Raw genomic sequence first — 18,043 nt, forward strand, 5'->3', positions numbered from 1 at the left:
TAGCACTAACCCACACATGCAAACTTCTAGGCAATTGGCTATTTTTGACATTTCAAATTCACTGCCATCAAAAACGCAGTTAATGAAAACATCTCTCGTCGTTGAACAACCAGGACGCAGTGTCAAACGATGGGAAGTCAAAACCACAGCAATGTGACGACCCATATAATTTAGTTATTATGAACTGTTGGATACTGTTTCAGTTTTATTCGCCAAACCAAAACAAAATTTAATTAATTTCAAATCTCAAACTGTGAGAATTTGTTTGCGTCTCCTTTTTTAATTGTTCGTAGCCATCACAAAAGCCAAAAATGTCAGTGAATGAAGCAGCGGACAATGTCACAGAATATTTAGTTACAAAAAGGGCGAAATCTAAGACAGGGTCATAAAATATGAATTATTAGATTGAAACTAGTGGTTGCTTTCAAGACGCAGTAACGGCCATCACGCTCGATCGAGAAATCTTCAAGACGGCATATTCTGGAATCAGCGGTACGATGTCATCAAACAGCATACACGGAAGGACATTATATGTCCACAAGTGTTGACAGTGTCAATATATAAATAGTTAATTCTTTATTTGTCTGCCAAAGATGTCAAAATCTTAACCAGACCTCGAACACGAGGCGTAGAGGCTCAATAATTCAAATCAAGCGGATTGATTTTATTTATTTATTTATTCATTTTTTTTTTTTTTTTTGGGGGGGGCGTAGGGAGGTTTGGGGGCTTAGTTTGAAGGTCGTAAACAGTATTCCAAACAGTAAGATAGTCATACTGCAAACCTTTAGTTTAAAAACAATATATATTTATTGAATCTCCTTTGAGATACATTGTTGAGGTTTCCCCGCTCAAAGATTACTCTTGTTAATTGTTCCGTGTTTTTATCTTATTTATGTGTTTTTACAATTGTTGTGACCTTCACAGACTGCAACAATCAGAGAGAAATCTCAGAAATGTTCCGCTAGACGAAGCTTTCATCAAGATGGTCGGGTTCCAACCAAGGCCCAATTTCAGAAAGCTGTTAAGCAGAAAATACCGCTTGGCGAATTTCTTTGCTTAGCAAAAATTGGGTGGGGGCACCAGTCGCAACAATTCAAACCTAATGTAATTTTGGCTGGTAACATGTTTATGTTCGGCAATACTTTTCTGTGCTTAGCAAACTTTCATGCTGACAGACTCAGGGAATTTGCTTCTTCTCAAATCATAATGTTCCATATTTTTAATAGCTCTACCGTGCTTTCAAGAGAACAAAACAGTCAAAGAATCATTTAAAGTCGATGTTCGTGAAATCTTCGTTGGATGATTAAGATGGACTCAATGTTACCACAAGTGTATCTTTCCTCTTGTCTGTCCCAGCAGTATCGTTGATGTTGGTTATTCATGACCCAAAGCACTATGACCGTGCTCACGACGTAAAGGGTGGTAACGTTTTTAAAGGCAGTGGACACTGTTGGTAATTACTCAAAATAATTATAAGCATACAACCTTTCTTGGTAACGAGTAATTGGGAAAGGTTGATAGCATATAGCATAAAACATTGTGAAAAAACGGCTCCCTCTGAAGTAACGTAGTTGAATTTGATTTCGAGACCTCTGATTTAGAACTTGAGGTCTCAAAATCAAGCATCTGAAAGCACACAACTCCGTGTGGCAAGGGTGTTTTTTCTTTCAATATTATCTCGCAACTTCCAATTGAGTTCAACTTTTCACAGGTTTGTGTCTAATTATAGTAGTGAGAAGACTAATCTTTGACAATAACCAATAGTATCCAGTGTCTTTAGCTATCGAAGACAATAGAATTATTTATATTGGAACGTACAAGCTGAGAAACGTTATTGTCAGTAACGTTTCTTAGGTTCAAATTGTTGGGGATCAATATTAATATAATTGTCCATGACAACATTTTCTTAAAAGTGAAATGATCTCAGCTAGTGTTATACTATCGAAGCTGCTGTATAAACTCCCAACCAAGTAAGTTCTTATTGCCAATTGTAAAAGTGATTACTAAACACATACATTCCATTAAAGTGCAAGCAATTGAAAGCTTGACTGTTTTTCCTACTTTTCTTTTTAGATAGATGATACTTCAGGTATGGTCCGGGCCTCAATTACAATCAACATAAAATCGGGTCTGTGCACTCTGCGGTGTTGACCCCGCCCTTGCCCCCAAGAAACCCACACCATAGACCCTACAACCACACCTAACACACCCAGCCCCCTCCCCGCCTCCCCACCCCCCCCCCCCCCCCAAAAAAAAAGAAAAGAGCCCCTACCAACCATCAATCCACACAACACACCCAGCACACAACACCCGAAATATAATAAATATCGCCCCTTCAAAATTGAACCCAATTCTCAAATTGTCTAGTGAGGCAGATTTGGTAACAATATTTATGGGATTGTGTCTTTGATTACACCAGCATGGGAGTTGTTTTTTACACACAGTTCGAGTATGTCACGAGGAAGATATTTGGCTGTAGGGCCATCGCAGATTTTAATATCATCCTGCTTTTAAAGCAGTTCTCACAGTTTTCAAAATGGCCGCATTTGCGTGCTATTATTACTTATATATTTTTTGTTTCAAAGAAAACTATCTGTGAAATATCTTCCTCGTAACCTCTCGGACGTGCTATTCAGTTGGAAAGAGCTAAAAGAGTTTTTTTCCTTATAAGTAATGCTGTCTCATAATTATGCAGAAAAGCACTTGAAATGCAAGATGCAATATTTTATTAGATTATTTAAACGAAATGAAATAATAATTTAAAAGTCACTGAGCTGTATTTATTTCAATTCATTCCACGACCCCAGCCCCCCCCCCCCTCCATTCACATTCAATTTATATTTCCAGTCTCAAGGTTGACAACAAAACATAAAATAAAACAACAAAGAAACTTCTTGCTGAATACTCATAAAATTTATTGGCCACTACAATTAAATCATCAAATGTAAAATATTATGCACACAAAACCTTGATTAAAAAGAGCAAAAGATTTTAGACTTGTCGGCCAAATGAAAACACAAATTAGTTCGCGTTGCTTCCTTGAAAACATTATGAAGGTGGGATGTTCCATTTCGTGGAGGAGGGGGGGGGGGCTGGTGGTTCGACACATTTCGATATTTTTGGGTTGTGCTATTGTCTCCGTGCACGTTGTACATCTTGAAACAAAGACTCAATATGGTCCCCAGTTTAAAAGGTAGGAAAGTGTGTACAAAACAAATGGGAGCAAACAAAAGAGGGACATCAGTAGGACCCTAAGTGTGTGGGCTGTTGTTGTTGTTGTTGTTTTTGTTGTTGTTGTTGTGGTTTGGTTGTTTTATTTATTTAATTATATATATATTTTTATTTTTTATTTTTTTATTTTTGGCGGGGGAGGGGGGTAACCACGGAAATAAAATGGGAAGGCCGATTCCGAAGGCCGGTTGGTGGGAAACACTAACAAATATTTATTTTGATATATTCGTGTGTCATACATCTTAGACTGGTTCCCTAGATCCAAATAGCCTTAAAACACAATGATTCTCGTTACCACTGCATAGTTACCAGACACTTTTCTGCCCATGATGTCACGTTTCAGCATACACTGAACGAGACAACGACCCTTTTCGAAACCACGACTTCGGCTCCAGACTCGGCTAAGGCTAGTTTGTCCCTAGGGTTGTTTTTACATTTGCGTGTGCTTCATGTACGCGCTCATGACTTCAAACGAGAGGACGGAGCCTGAAACCGAATCCAAGGCCGAAGCCGTGGTTTCGAAAAGGTTTTTATATCAGCTAGGCCTAACCGATACTTGACAGTACTGACACCCAAGTAAATTAACTGGATTTTGTAAGCTTCATATAGTAAACTTGGTTTAACGCTTCGGTAAGGAGCACCTAGAGCTTGTTGAAGACGATCATCTTAAAGGGGGTAATAGCATCAGCTTAAGTGGGCGGTTCAGGTGCGGGGAAAGTGACCAACAGTAACGGGTTTTTAATTCAATAATATTCAACCACCTTTTAGAAATCGATTTCCGTAAAACCGCCGCGCCTTGACAAAATACATGTTGCCGGCTTGATGTTAAACTAGAACACGTTTTGTTGAATGGATTTCTGTATCACCTGAAGCCTATTGTTTAGTAAAAGCAATTTATGACGTCGACGAAATCTATGTCTACCCCCCCCCCTACACCAACCTAGGGAATTTAGACCTTCGCCTTATTGTAATATTATAATGACAAAAGACAACCCTCTAACAACAGTTTGTTTCCTAGTCTATTTCTTTGGTAAAACTGGAGAGATAATAGTATGGTAACACATCATTACAAAACGACCCTTTTGAAGTAACGATTTTTCACCTATACAATTTGAATGAGAAAGGGTTCCAGGCTTGAAGCATTTCTCAGGCATCTGAAAGATATTTTTCTTTACATTTTCATCAAGGTTTTTTTTTCACTTAATTATTTCTTGCAACTTCGATATTGCCCAATAATTGAATAATACAACAACAAAAAACTTTTAAAATTTAGGCTCAATTATTAATCCTACATTTTCAAAGGTTTGGTTTTTGATGCATATTTTTTGATACACCAAGTGAGGAAACTAGTCTTTAACACAAAATTTATACCCGGTCTTTAATTTTTTTCCTACAGGGAATGTTTACTGCTTCAGCAACCTTAGTGTGAGAGGCTTTTGTCTGTTTCACCCCTTTTTTTTTTTTTTTTTTTTTTTTACTTCTATTAAGAAAAAACATAGGTGGGAATTAACCAAATGTCACGTTTCGCCGCCAAATACAATGAATATATTAATTATCTTAACTTCTTAAGGGTTTATTAATTTGTATTATAAATCAATAATTAAGACTATATTCATGACTTATTCTTGAAAACTGACACCTATTGTAATTTTTGAATTAGTGGGAAAATAAGGCTGGATTTAGCGCTGCTCGAAGTTTCACACAGCGGGCGTTAATCGTTTTAAATAAAGGTACAACCGCTTACCGGTTTTCTGCGAAAGTTAGTTGTGGTGGGTTTTTTTTGTGTTTTTTTTGGGGGGGGGGGGGTGGACATAGGAGGTTATTCAAAAACCACATTGTCTGAAGCGTTTGCCAAAAAAAAATCAATTTTTCAAAGACTCTGAACTCGATAATACTATGAATATGTTCATCTTCATCCAAAATGTTTTTTTTTTACAATTCTAGCTATGCGAAACGAGTCAACCAAGCTTCCTTAAAACCTTCGCTTTCGAGGAAATTAGCTGTTGCAAACTGCTTACCAAACAATATGACCTAATAGTATACCAAGTGTAAACAATAACAATGTCCTTGCAATACGACCCCGGCAGAAACCAACTGCAAATTCATAATGAGTTTGTTTTATGTTACCAGGTACTAGTTCACAAGAAGTGCTAACAACTTGTGTAATGCTAAGCTGTTTTACTTTTGTTTTTGCTGCAACTTGAAAGAAACTAAAGGTACAAGGTTTGACTAATAGATTGGCCTTTGATTTTGTGAATAATTATGAGTTGATATTTAAAGCTACTTTAGAAGGCACTTGAGTTGATCAATTTTGGCAAAAAGCTCAACAGTTTAACATTGACGATTTTAGTTACATTTAATGCACGCCTAAGAATTTGCACCGCACAATAGTTTTACAATCTACACAAAGGTATAATTTTAAGTAAAATTCGGAGCCCAAAAGTTCAAAATGCAGAAGGGTTGCTCAGAATGTGGAAAACACATCGAGTGAAATGCGTGTTAGTGCGTTCCATACTTCAATAAACAAAACAAAACACCACCGCAGTGTATTAACAAATGCAGATTATGATTGCGGGGGGGGGGGGGAATAATAAATGAAAAAAATAAATAAAATAAAAAATTCGCGTTTTGAAGAAGAAAAACGGGGAAAAACGAAAGCGGATGTTTTCTGCTCTCTGGGCGGTCCATAACATAGACTTACTTTTAGATCAAATTTCATAGTAGGCCTATCTTTAGAAAACTGGCAACTTGTAACAGCTCAATAAGTCATAGGTCATGGCCTTTTTGAAACCACGGATTGGGAGAAGGCTCAGATTTGAGGCTTCGTCTGGCTGTTTGAAGCCAGTGCCTAGAGTGCATGAACGTGACATGAGACCAGAGCCTAATGGGTTAAACCCATGCTTTCGAAAATGGCGTATATTTGTACGTCATGGTGAGCAAATACCGAACAAAATCGGTTAAGCAGGAATGGATCGCCAGCTGTTTAACCATAACGTCTTAATCTGTAGTGACTGTTGTCCATGCCATCGTTTGCTTACCGAAAGAAAAAACTACTAAGCAAATTAATTCTTCCTAACGGCTTTATGAAATTTGGCTTAAATGCAAAAGTCACATGCTTTTCCGCCAATCGTTTCCCATTATGAAAAGCAGAACATTTTGTAAGCATTTTTTCTCTCAAATTTATTAACATGAAATATTAAAACAAACACATTAATTTTGTTTAACAAGTTCATGATTCGTCTTGTTAAGTATAGACACAGTAACACGTATTTAACACAGCAAACACTAAACGAAACGAAAGGTACACATCAGAATGTACATAAGTTGAGATAATAAAAGTTCATGTTTGGTTTATGTTAGTGTAGGAAATGCTTTTTGTATAGACGCTAAGAGCCGATACACATGAGTAATTATTTACAGACAACCAGTTCCAGGCAATCTACAAGAAGATAATCAATTCATATTTGAAAGTTCTCATATCTTGCTTTTGAACTGTAGCCCAAGCCATTGTTTAACAAATGACTCCTGTGCTACTAAAGTGGTCATGTAGCATGCACTGCAGTTGGTTGCCTCCAAGCTACATCGACTAGTTGCCTCATGTGACAAGGCCCTAAACAATCTGAAAGCAATTTTTTTGTTTTGCCCCTTCAGTTTTCTATATGTTTTGAACTATCCTAGTCACCGTTATATCAGACATAATTTAGTTTAAGTGTCTTCAATAATTTCAAACAACATACTACGCAAGTCTTGCGCGTATTCGAACATGAGAACCCGTACTGTGGAGTTTGTTTCCTGCACGAGTTAAAACAATGTATGTGAACTCATGTCCGAATACACACGAAACTTGCACGGTCTATTAAGACATAGGTTTGACAAATGAACTGTACCCTCCCAATGATGTAGAATTAAAGAAAGCAAAAGAGATACATTTATTTTTCTTGCTGGCATAAATCTGCACCAGACTAAATTTCAAAAAATGATGTTGACGATCAACCACGTTGCGTGTTGAATGCAAAAGTTTCTAACCGTAAGCATCGTTGATTTATTTATTGGCTTGCAGTCCACGTCGTGCCCACTCTACAAGCTGTTAGAGTAGAAAGAAACAATAGAAAGGGTGATTAGGAGATAGTTGATTGAGTTTAAGCTGTAATTGATATTATATCTACAAGAACACTTCAAAATTCACTGCTGAACCTTTTGCGCTGATTTGACATTTTCGATTTCATTATTATTTTAATCTCTCTAAGGTGCCTATGGAAGGAAAACAATCGAAAATTTGGTTTTGTTATGATCAGTAAGATCATTTTTGAGTTTTGTTGAGGGAGATTTTCACATTTGAATGTTTCGAAGCATGGACATGAATACAGCATGTCTTATTTCTGCCTCTGCTTGCAATTTCGTCCCGTTTTAATGACAAACTGCTCATCTTAGTTTCTCAAAATGTTTAATGTCATTTTTTTAGTTAGGCTGATTTGCCACTGAAGTGCCGCCTTCCTCTCCGGCGATTGAAGGCCTTTATTTATTTATTTTAATAAAAAGCTTCGAACGCAATGAATGGTTCTCAATAATAATGTCGATTTTGTTTTCTTTCCAAATAATACGGACGGACAAAATCTGTATTCACCGATATAAGATCCACTCCTCAGTGTGAACATTTATTTACGCATGGTCCCAGAGTGTAAAAGTCAAATTCTTACTGGAAAATTTGATTATTTGTTTTTACATGGGCACACAATACTTCAAACCAAATCAAAATGTGGAGGCCAAATTGGTTTGATTGACTGATTTTGTTTTCTTCAGTAAATGAAACTGTAGGAGGGCTCAAGGCAAAACAATCGGCAATCTAAAGATCAGCTGTTATAATGTGGATTGCGTGGTTATATGCCAAAGAATGCTCTTTTGTCACAATCTCACATTATTCACATCACAGGATACCTCTAAAGAATATTGAGTTTCTTCAAGATTGTAAACTACTCATCCGCCTGAATAAAATTGCCAGGATACCAACCCAAAATAAAATAACTCCCCCGGGGAGGGGGGGGGTGAGTAGGCGGGAATACGTTGGAAGCTAATCATCTTTCGCCTCGTACCCAACATTTGTGGATTCATTTCCTCCCGGCGCTTTCATACGGGTGCAAGTGGAAATAGGGGGGATTGCCCTGGGGAAAAGTCGTTAAAGCTAGACGAAGTGCGAAACTTGACCCGATCTCTGCAACTCGATGCGTTCTAGCTTTATTCAGGTTAATATACGAATGATACATAGTAGACGAAATGATAAAATAAAGGCACTGTTTACAAAACCATTTGGGTATTGACCTCGATTCAATATTGTGTGAAAATACACACAATATTCAATAATGAAGGTAATGGATAGTCAATGGAGACGGAAATCTACGTTTTATTTATTTAGATCGGGGGAAAGAATCGGAAAACGGAAAAACGGACATGATGTTGTAATGGGTGCGATCAAAACTGAGTGAAGCTGTGTTGGAAACGGCGTATTTGGCTACCTCTATGGCTATATCGCGAGCATCTGTCTATTCTTTAACATTGGCAACAGACGCGCTGATGATCAAGCCGTAGCTGTAGTCGAAGTCGCCGTTTCGAACACGGCCGTAGTGGTTGTTTTACTTACCATGTCCAATGTTTCTGAGCATTCAGTTGGTAAGAGCTCGTATATTTGCGGCAGAGAACATTGCTGAATATCGTTCATGCGCTCGTATGGGTTCGCCTGTATTATAAAAGGGGTGGAATAAAACAAATGTGATGAGAACAGTATACTCATCTTGGGTTTTTCCAAATTAAATATTGTACGTAAAAAGAACCCAGTTCACTTATCAAAAAGAGAAGGGGTTCGCTCGGTATTCCTTGTTTGATTGGCAGCAGCACCTTGTCAACCATTACATGGTGCTGCAAAAGGACTATGTCCCATAATTCATAGTCCTTGCAGGAAATACTTAAAGGCAGTGGACACTTTTGGTAAATACTCAAAATAATTATTAGCATAAAACCTTACTTGGTAACGAGTAATGGGGAGAGGTTGATAGTATAAAATATTGTGAGAAACAGCTCCCTCCGAAGTGACGTAGTTTTTGAGAAAGAAGTAATTTTCCACGAATTTGATTTCTATACCTCAGATTTAGAATTTGAAGTCTCGAAATCAAGCATCTGAAAGCACACAACTTCGTGTGACAAGGGTGTTATTTTTATGCATATTTTGAGAAACACCAAGTTAGAAGACTGGTCTTTGACAATTACCAATAGTGCCCCTAGTTTGAGTGCCTTGAGCGCCACTGATTGACGGATATGCGCACTATATAATTGTTAAAAGCCACTTTTATTGCTATTAAATAAACAATATGACAAAACTCAGGCTAATTTATATTAATTGTTTTAAATAGTTAATATATAATGACGCGTTTCGTATAGCACCGGTATCCACAGAAATGCTCGTGGTGCTTGCTCCAAAATTGCAACTTCCTCTGTGGATGTCTTCAAATGATGCACATGCAAGAAAATTGAGAAGGGGTGCTTAATAAAAACAGTTGCAGAATGATCAACGAATAAACAAAAGGAACTTGATCAAGACACTGGCATAGCACAATGAGTAGATGTAGCATAGGAAACGATCCAATATACTTTTCAGTTTGATTTGATTTGATTTGTTCATGGTCACTATAATGGTGATTTCATATACTGATCAATATGCCCGTTTGTTCACACAAATCGTAGAAACTTGGATCAAGTAAAAAATGTATAGGTACTACTTACGAATGTTTCTTTTTGTCAAACGAAACACTACACACAGACTACTTTCGATCAATAAACCCCATTTACCAGGAGCTCAAAAATATGCAAAAGCAATTTTGCGAAATCCAAATTGCATTAACAACTTTATAGTTCTGAGCAATAACAATTATTCCAATTTCACCAAAACCTTATTGAATTTAACACCCGGCTTATTCAGTTTGGTTTGCTTAATGAATGTTCCATTAATTCAGCGAGCAACAGCCAAATAGGGTTAATCTATTGTCAAAAATTTAGCATTCACCAGTCAAAATGAGACCGTCCAAATTCATTAATTAAGTCGTAAGGATCATTTGATTCGTGAAAAGATGGCAAACAGCAAGAGGCTGTGCGATCAACCATGCAATTTCATCAATTAATAAGTAGAAATACAACTGTAGAATGGCGGGAAATGAAGTCCTGAATGTCTATAAATAAAACACAGAATTACAAAACAAAAACTTATACCACGAGATAAGGTGTGCACGAAATCGAAATTAGTTGCAATAGTACTAGTAGCTCAAAGGAAACCCTAAAGCTTGGTGGAACTAGCGGTAAATGCCTTAATGTTATTATAATTTGTCTTTTCCGCTTTTTCAAAGTCGTTTTTTTTTTCTTCTTTTTTTTCTGAAATCGACCGGGGTTACACGTAAGATTTGATACCATTATATAAGAACAATTGTCTTGAACGGAATTCCCATTCTGACACACTAGACGATGGAGGGTTGGGGCGCGAGGTTCTTGTCTTTAGGCAAGGTTATAGACCATGTTATGTGATCTCTTTTAATGAGAAGTCTATTGGTTCTAGTTCAGCGGTCCACGACCGATTGAAGATTTCAGGGCAATCGATCGCGATCGATCGCCGATCGCTGATTGATTAAAACCACCTGCTGCATGGAGGTAATGTTCGAATCTAAATGCATGTTACTCTTTTAGCTTTGATTGATTGTGAGATTTGTGCTTACTGAATGTTCGAAGTGTTACAAAACATGTTTTATTTCTTTTTTATTTATGTATTTATTTATTTATTTATTGAGGCCTATGTTTATTTGTTTATTTATTTATTGATTGTTATTGGGTTTTTGGTGTGTTTTTTTGCTGTTTTTCTCTTGTATTTTTTTATTATTATTATTATTATTATTTTTTTTTTTTTTTTTTTTTTATATATATTTTTCTTTTTTTTGGGGGGGGGGGGGTTGGGGTGGTTTGCGATACGTTGATTTAGTTTTCATTTGGCGACTACAGAAATCTAGACGTGTGATAAAGGAGTCCTAAACACTTGTTTTGGGGTAGTCTTGATGTCTTTAGGTATGGTCGTAGGCTAATGGTACAATAGGCCCACTCCAATTAAAATGTCCAAACAACTTTTGGGGTGAGATACTGCATCTGTTGAAATAAACACTATTTTGAGAAAGTAGTCCCTAACAATTAATAATGGTTTTAATAACAAATTTCTCACCCAAACACAATCAAATTTGAGTCACGATTTCTGCATAATCTTTTCTTAGATATCTGAGGAATAGTGTTCGTTCACCTCGCTAAACTTGTTCCGTCTCCCTCATCAAATTCGTTCCGCGGAGTCACTTGCAGTTTTCAAGAAACATCTCAAAACTTTCCTGTTCAATGACTGATTGCTTTGACTATTTTCCTTTATCAGTGGCATTATTTATTTGCTTATTGTATAGTTTCTTGTAAATCGCTGTGGTAGCTCGTGTAAGGGGCTATATAAATGTCTCTTATCATGTATTGTTATTATTAATTTGTTGCTGTTTTCTCAGCAAATGGCGGTTTATTCTACTGAAACTTCCACATGTGTCTGTTACTACTGTATCTTTCGTTATAAGTTTTCTAGTAAAGAAGTATTTCATTTCACTTCATTAATTTATTCTGGTTGTGAAGCCAAGGACTTTAGAAAAACGAAATCCCAACAATGCATAAAATAACAAATCTGTGAAAATATGGGCCCAATTGGTCATCAAAATTGCAAGAAAAAAAATGAAAGATAAAGATGAGATGCACAGAATTATGTGCGCTTTCAGATGCACAATAAAAAGCTTCCGGCCTGAATTGTTGTATTTTTTGAGAAAGAAGAATTTGTCTTACTCAATATATTATATTGAGTAAGACAAATACTTCTTTCTCAAAAACTACGTTACTTCAGAGAAAGCCGTTTCTAACAACGTTTTCTATTATCAACAGGTCCCCATTGCTTGTTACCAGGTAAGTTTTTATAGTATCATATATTTTGAGTAATTACCATTAGTGTCTGGTGTTTTAATAAGGCCTCTCTATAAGATGTCTGCTATGGTGCGATTGGCTTCAAACATGGTATGCCGCCGTTGCGATTGTAATAATTGAACAATCTTGCCCTATACATAAGCGAAAATCGCGCATGTTGGAATTGGGGCATAAGAGATTGGGTTTGACACGGTGTTTCTTGACACAGTTTTTTCTGTATTAAGTTTGCACCACATTAGCTTGTAAACCGCAAGAAGGTGTTACATGTATAAAGGGCTAATTTAAAGAAGATGGCTCTTATCATTCTTAACCGAGGTTTCATAACATGTAAACAAAACAGTAATTGACGCTAAACTGGACGCTACTCGAGTGTGAAAAGTAACTCAACTTAGGGCCCTAATCATACAAGGCGGAGGCAGCGTATAGGTCTCGAGATGCAAAGGTTACAAAGATTTACCCCGAGCCAAAATAATAGTTACGATAGACGTACATGTATACACGACGACTACGTGTTTGCCAGCAGCGAAATACTTAAAACCACAACACCCCCCCCCCCTGTTTCCACCCCTCCCCCTCTATTTCTCCCCGTGTTGGAAATTAATATCCGGAGTTTGCCGGATATTTTAATATCCTCAAATCAAAGAAATATTTTGTGATTAAGAAAACATATATGTCCGTATTGCCTTTAGACACAAATAACAGTTATTGTTAATATCTACCAGCCCCCCCCCCCCCACCTCCTCCAATCTTAAAAATAAAATAAACAAAACATCCTGTCTATAACCAATGCTATGATAGACAATACCCCGGGGGTGTTTTTGTATGTTTCATTACACTTTGGTTATTACCTACAAAATGTGTAATTTTTGTAAAATTGTCTCTTGTAAACAACAATCATCTATAGCCTACCGTTATGTCATAAAGAGACTGTAATACTTGTATTCGTTGATGACATAGCTATAGACAATTGGTGTACCATTGGGTGGGTGAGGGGCAAACTGACAGCCCTGCTTGTTTGTTGGCTTGTTGGTTTGTTTGTTGCTGTTGTATTGTTGTGTTTTGCGTTTTTGTGTTTTTTACCATTTTATTGTTTCAACTTGTAACCCTCCTACACTAATAATAATAAATAAGAACCTAAACATAATTATATGTTATATGAAGCGCATCGAGAGGAAAATAAAAGCAAAATGAGGCTTTAAAAACCAAGAAAAAGTATTTAAACAACCTACCGACAACCGCTTGATATAACGTACAGACATGACGAACAACTTAATGGGTATAAAACAGAAAGGTGCACCCCCAAAACACTATAGTAAACACCATACCAACCCCCTCAAAACAGAAACTGCCCAAAAGCAGTCAAGAAGATAATCGCACAATTAATTATCATAAAAGCTAATTTCCAAGGGTGATTTTCCACAATCATATTGACCAACTTTTTAAAACCATTCACTGTGCACGATTTGGCTACGAAGACCATATCTGAATTAGCGGCTTCAGCTACGGCTATGGCTATATTCTCACGTCATTACGCGTTGATATGGAGTCGTCCTTACCAACAGCCACAGCCATATAGCTGTAGGATAGACGCCAAATCGGATGTGGCCTGAGTCTGAAGTCTTTTATTAGTTTTAAAAAAAAAGTATTTTCTCACTAAATAACGCCGTTTTCTAGTATCTGAAAGCACACAACTTGGACGTTTTCCCGTCCATTATTCTCTCGCAACTTCGACGACCAATTGGGTTCAAACTTTCACAGGTTTGTTATTTTATGCATGTTTTATGTTGAGATACACCAAGTGAAAGAACTGGTCATTGACAATAACCAAACGTGTCTAGTCAATCGGCATCGGACATCAAAGTGACATAGAAAGGCAATTAGTGAAATAGGTCAACAATTTTAGTTGACATAATTATTCAATATTTTTAAATGGCTCAATAAATCTCAAATTTGTTCGTGGCTACATGATTTCTTGAAGATGTTTCATGTTAATCAGCTCTAGAGGAAGCAATGGAGAAGCATTCACTATTATTATAAAGTAGGGGTGGCAACTTTTATACAGTCTGGTACTAGGTTTGTTGTGGCGCCATTGTAGTCAAGTTGTTTACTTTTTATTTATATTTTTGCCGGTTTAAAGTGATTCTGTTTTTTGTCACCTCAAACCATATCAATTTATTATAACTATTTGTTTATTTTTTTTTTTTCATGGTAGGGGGGTCATTTTTCTTCATTTAACCCATCGGAGCGTATGCGTGGTTATTTTGAATTAATACTAAGTCCCTTTTCACAAGAGAGCAATTTTTAAGCATGGTAATACATTTTTGTTTTTTAATATTCTTCAGATGGAAGGACAACAATTTGTTTCCTAACCAAGGTGCCTTGTGAAATCTTCTCGGTCATAATCTCCTTTCACACGGCGGCAGTTTAGCACGGTTTATTTTAGAAGGGTTTATACTGCGTTTGAAATGACAACATTATTTGAACTGTCCAAGATCCCTGGTGAAATGTTATGTCTTTGCGAAAGTATATCACTACCACATCTAGTTATGGTAACTACCCCCCCCCCATCCCAACAATTATGTTCCTATCGTTCCTCAGTATTGCATGGTTACGGTCGAACTATAGCCCCCCCCCCCCCCCCCACCCCAACGGTCATACTTAGCACGTGACACCCAGCTTACAAGCAAGAGCACAATCACCAAGCAGTGATATGCACTGCGCAATTCTCGCGCGATTTAAAAAGTAGAAAATTACCCTTATAGGAATATTATATTCTTCTATGAAGTAAAATCTGCTTTTTTAGATAGTATGCTTGTGTTTAACATAATTAAAACAATACTGAACATTTCCTGCCTGTCAATGATGACACTCCTTGCGCAAAACACAAGGACTCTGCTATAACTTAAGACAAAATACCACACACTAAAAACTCTCGGTTCAGAATTGACCCGGATTTGGGTCCCAGAGGGCCAGACCCATTTCTGGGTCAGTTTGACTCTGAATCCATGTCAATGTGTCCCGGAATCCGAGTCAAAATCCCCGCTTTAAACTAAACTTCTGGTCACAATGACACGGATTTTGGGTCACATTGATGCGGATTCCGGGTCAACAGACCCAGAAATGGGTCTGGCCCCCTGGACCCAAATTCGGATCAATTCTGACCCGGGAGTTTTTAGAGTGCATAGTTTCCACAGTCTACATTCTAAATGATGCAAATTTAATATTCGTTTCGATGAATCGGAAATGCAGTATTTTCATGTATGCATAAATGATCCATGGATTCAAAACACAGGAAGTAGGGTTAGAAAAGCGTTGCTTGAGAAAGTGTTGTGCAAAAAATAGTTAAATGGATCGGGCGAGTTGGTCAATGAAAAGCGTTGGACGAAAAAAGCTTTGAAAGTAGAATATAATGATCCATACAAAAATTCCTCGAAATTGTGGAGTGTTCGACCGTGTTAGTTCGCAAAATAAAGGGAAAACCGCGCTATTTCGAGGCATATTTGTGTGGATCATTATAATTCTACTTTTAAAACATATTTCTATGCATTTCATAACAAACGGTTCCAAACACTTTTCAACGACCAACTCGCCCGACTCAAGGCAACGTGTCCCTTTAATGGCCTGACGTTTGGACCCTAGCAGAGTCGTTCTCAAAGGCTAGAAAAAAAAACGGATAAATTAAATTAAATTGCCATTATGATAAAAACATCATTGATAATACTTGATGGTTGTTGAAACCAGATTCATCAAAGATGAGGGTTGCAAGATGGTGTAGGAGATGCTTTGGGAATACAGGGATTATCAAAGCATGACTTAGTTGAGAAATATGGAAATGCAGAGAGAAACTTGTAAACTATCACATAAACTCACCTGAAAGATATTGTAGCCTCCTGTATAAGAATCGTCGCTTAGTGAACTTCGCTTCCCATTACCATTGGCTGTGGATGAAAACAGTACAGCATCATTATTTCAAACTGTAAATTCAATCTTCTGATGCTTATATGTTCCTTTATGTCTGTTATATTGAAATGAAGTAACGTTTGAAATATTACGTGAAGGGTCGGTACTAAGACTTTTTACTAACTCGAGCTTTCAGATAAAAGTTGTTTAATTGTTGTGTTTGATAATAATTGATAATCCTCGTTTTTTCGGTTACTTTACACATCGAGGACATTTTCTTGAAGCAAGAACCTTAACCCACACCTGTGACGTCATGCCATTGTCAAATCGTTCCATTGTTAAACCGCTCAGTTATACATTATTACAAACAAGTGACGTAAAAATTAAACAATATCGCGCCAATCGTGCAAAATAATGGATAAATTTTAACTGTAGCATGACGACACAGGTGTGTATTAAGTCGCATGATGACCCCGGTGAACGCACCATTCGTGGGTACGGGGTACGAATGGCACTCACCTTGGGCATTATCCTATACAAAATGATTTTTGTCATCATCGTCGTCCTTGTTATAGTTGACAATCTCGCTGATTGTGTAGCTTTTATTATTAGGGTGCAACAAATAGTATGAAAAGCCTTTGAAATACGAATTGAATAGCAACTTACCAATACACGTTTTTTTGCAGTTTTCCGTAACTAGTTTGCGTTTCGTGCATGTACAGTACTCTGTAATCGTCACTGTTTGGAGGAGAAAGAATGAGGTAAATCGAAGTGAAAAGGGTTACATCACACACATTACCCCAGTGAGTTTTTATTTAATGTTATCACAGCTTGCAAACAAAAAAATCACCTCGGGCAGTTAAAAAAAACAGATGACGTCACGCTACACAAGAGCGCCTTCGATCGGCAGGTTGCAAACTTTTGAAAATTGACTTTTCAAAGATGTGTGTGGTGAAGTTTTTTGCAATCACCTCAAAATTTACACACATGTTGATCGTCATGCAGCCACCATTATGTGTGAAATTTCAAATCAATGACGTCATCGGGGGGGTCCATTGACGTGGCATTAAAGGTTGTTAGATAATGGCAAGTACTTGTGAATTGTGAAATGACGTCATGATGACGTCATCACATGGATTTTTATAATCTTTTTCATTTTTGCAACCTTTAAGTCATAAATTGCTAACTGAACATGGTAATAATCTAAATTATTTTAAAAAGGGCTGCTTGGTCATAACTGCTTTAAATACAAAAAGAATTTCAAATACAGTTGAGAAATTTGAAAATGTTTTTGTTTTATTTATTTGTTTATACATGATAAAACAATAATGTTCCTTTCAATTCAAAATAATAAATTATATTATAGTACTGTACTGGTCATATTTTCTTCAATTTAAATTAAAAAAAATGTTTCTACAACATAATGTTAGTTAAATACTTACTTGATTGTGCACCTATCCAAATACATACAAAGACTGTTAGCGTGTACGATGTAAAAAGAAAACGGCCGATTCTACGCTCCATGGTTGTTTATTCCTTCCAAACTGGACACCGTATAATATCCACTTGAGCCGGGCTCGAGTCGTAGGTGAAAGCGACCTCACAGTCTGGTATGTTCAGGAGATCTCGTTGGTTTCCCTTCTTTTCTCAAACTCAATTCGGTATTATGCGGTGATGTTTGTCTGTCTGCTTGTATCTAGAAAATGACTAACGGTGACAACCAGCCAGCTAAAATAGACTCTGAAGCAGCCAAGCGGCAAAAAGCAGTGAGAGCTGTCAGCAAATATGTCTCGCCTCGCGATTGGTTTAAACATCCTTCATCCCCTCCCTCCCCCGATCCTCAGTGTTTGTACATAGACTCGATACCAGTCTCGCCTCGCGATTGGTT

The 18,043-nt window shown here is 37.1% G+C and overlaps 1 protein-coding gene across 1 annotated transcript; it reads right to left on the reverse strand.

The window, feature by feature from the left end:
* Positions 1–5,029: 5,029 nt before the first annotated feature.
* Positions 5,030–17,841, reverse strand: LOC139937714 (uncharacterized). Its single transcript, XM_071932997.1, has 5 exons — positions 17,598–17,841; positions 16,822–16,893; positions 16,126–16,193; positions 8,867–8,962; positions 5,030–7,315 (listed from the first exon to the last, which is right to left on the reverse strand). Exons 1-5 carry the CDS (start codon positions 17,677–17,679, stop codon positions 7,274–7,276), a joined length of 360 nt encoding a protein of 119 aa, XP_071789098.1. The 5' UTR covers positions 17,680–17,841; the 3' UTR covers positions 5,030–7,273.
* Between the last annotated feature and the right edge of the window lie 202 nt (positions 17,842–18,043).

Source organism: Asterias amurensis, chromosome 5 (genome assembly GCF_032118995.1).
Source record: "Asterias amurensis chromosome 5, ASM3211899v1".
In the NCBI taxonomy this organism is placed as follows: Eukaryota; Metazoa; Echinodermata; class Asteroidea; order Forcipulatida; family Asteriidae; genus Asterias; species Asterias amurensis.

What these genes read in the sequence shown, in the direction of transcription:
- LOC139937714 (XM_071932997.1), bottom strand. Translation starts at nt 17,679, where the DNA reads ATGGAGCGTAGAATCGGCCGTTTTCTTTTTACATCGTACACGCTAACA. An exon ending in CTGCAAAAAAACGTGTATTG is followed by an intron (nt 16,194 to 16,821) that starts GTAAGTTGCTAT and finishes TTTCATCCACAG; the next exon opens with CCAATGGTAATGGGAAGCGA. An exon ending in GCTCAGAAACATTGGACATG is followed by an intron (nt 7,316 to 8,866) that starts GTAAGTAAAACA and finishes CTACTCTAACAG; the next exon opens with CTTGTAGAGTGGGCACGACG.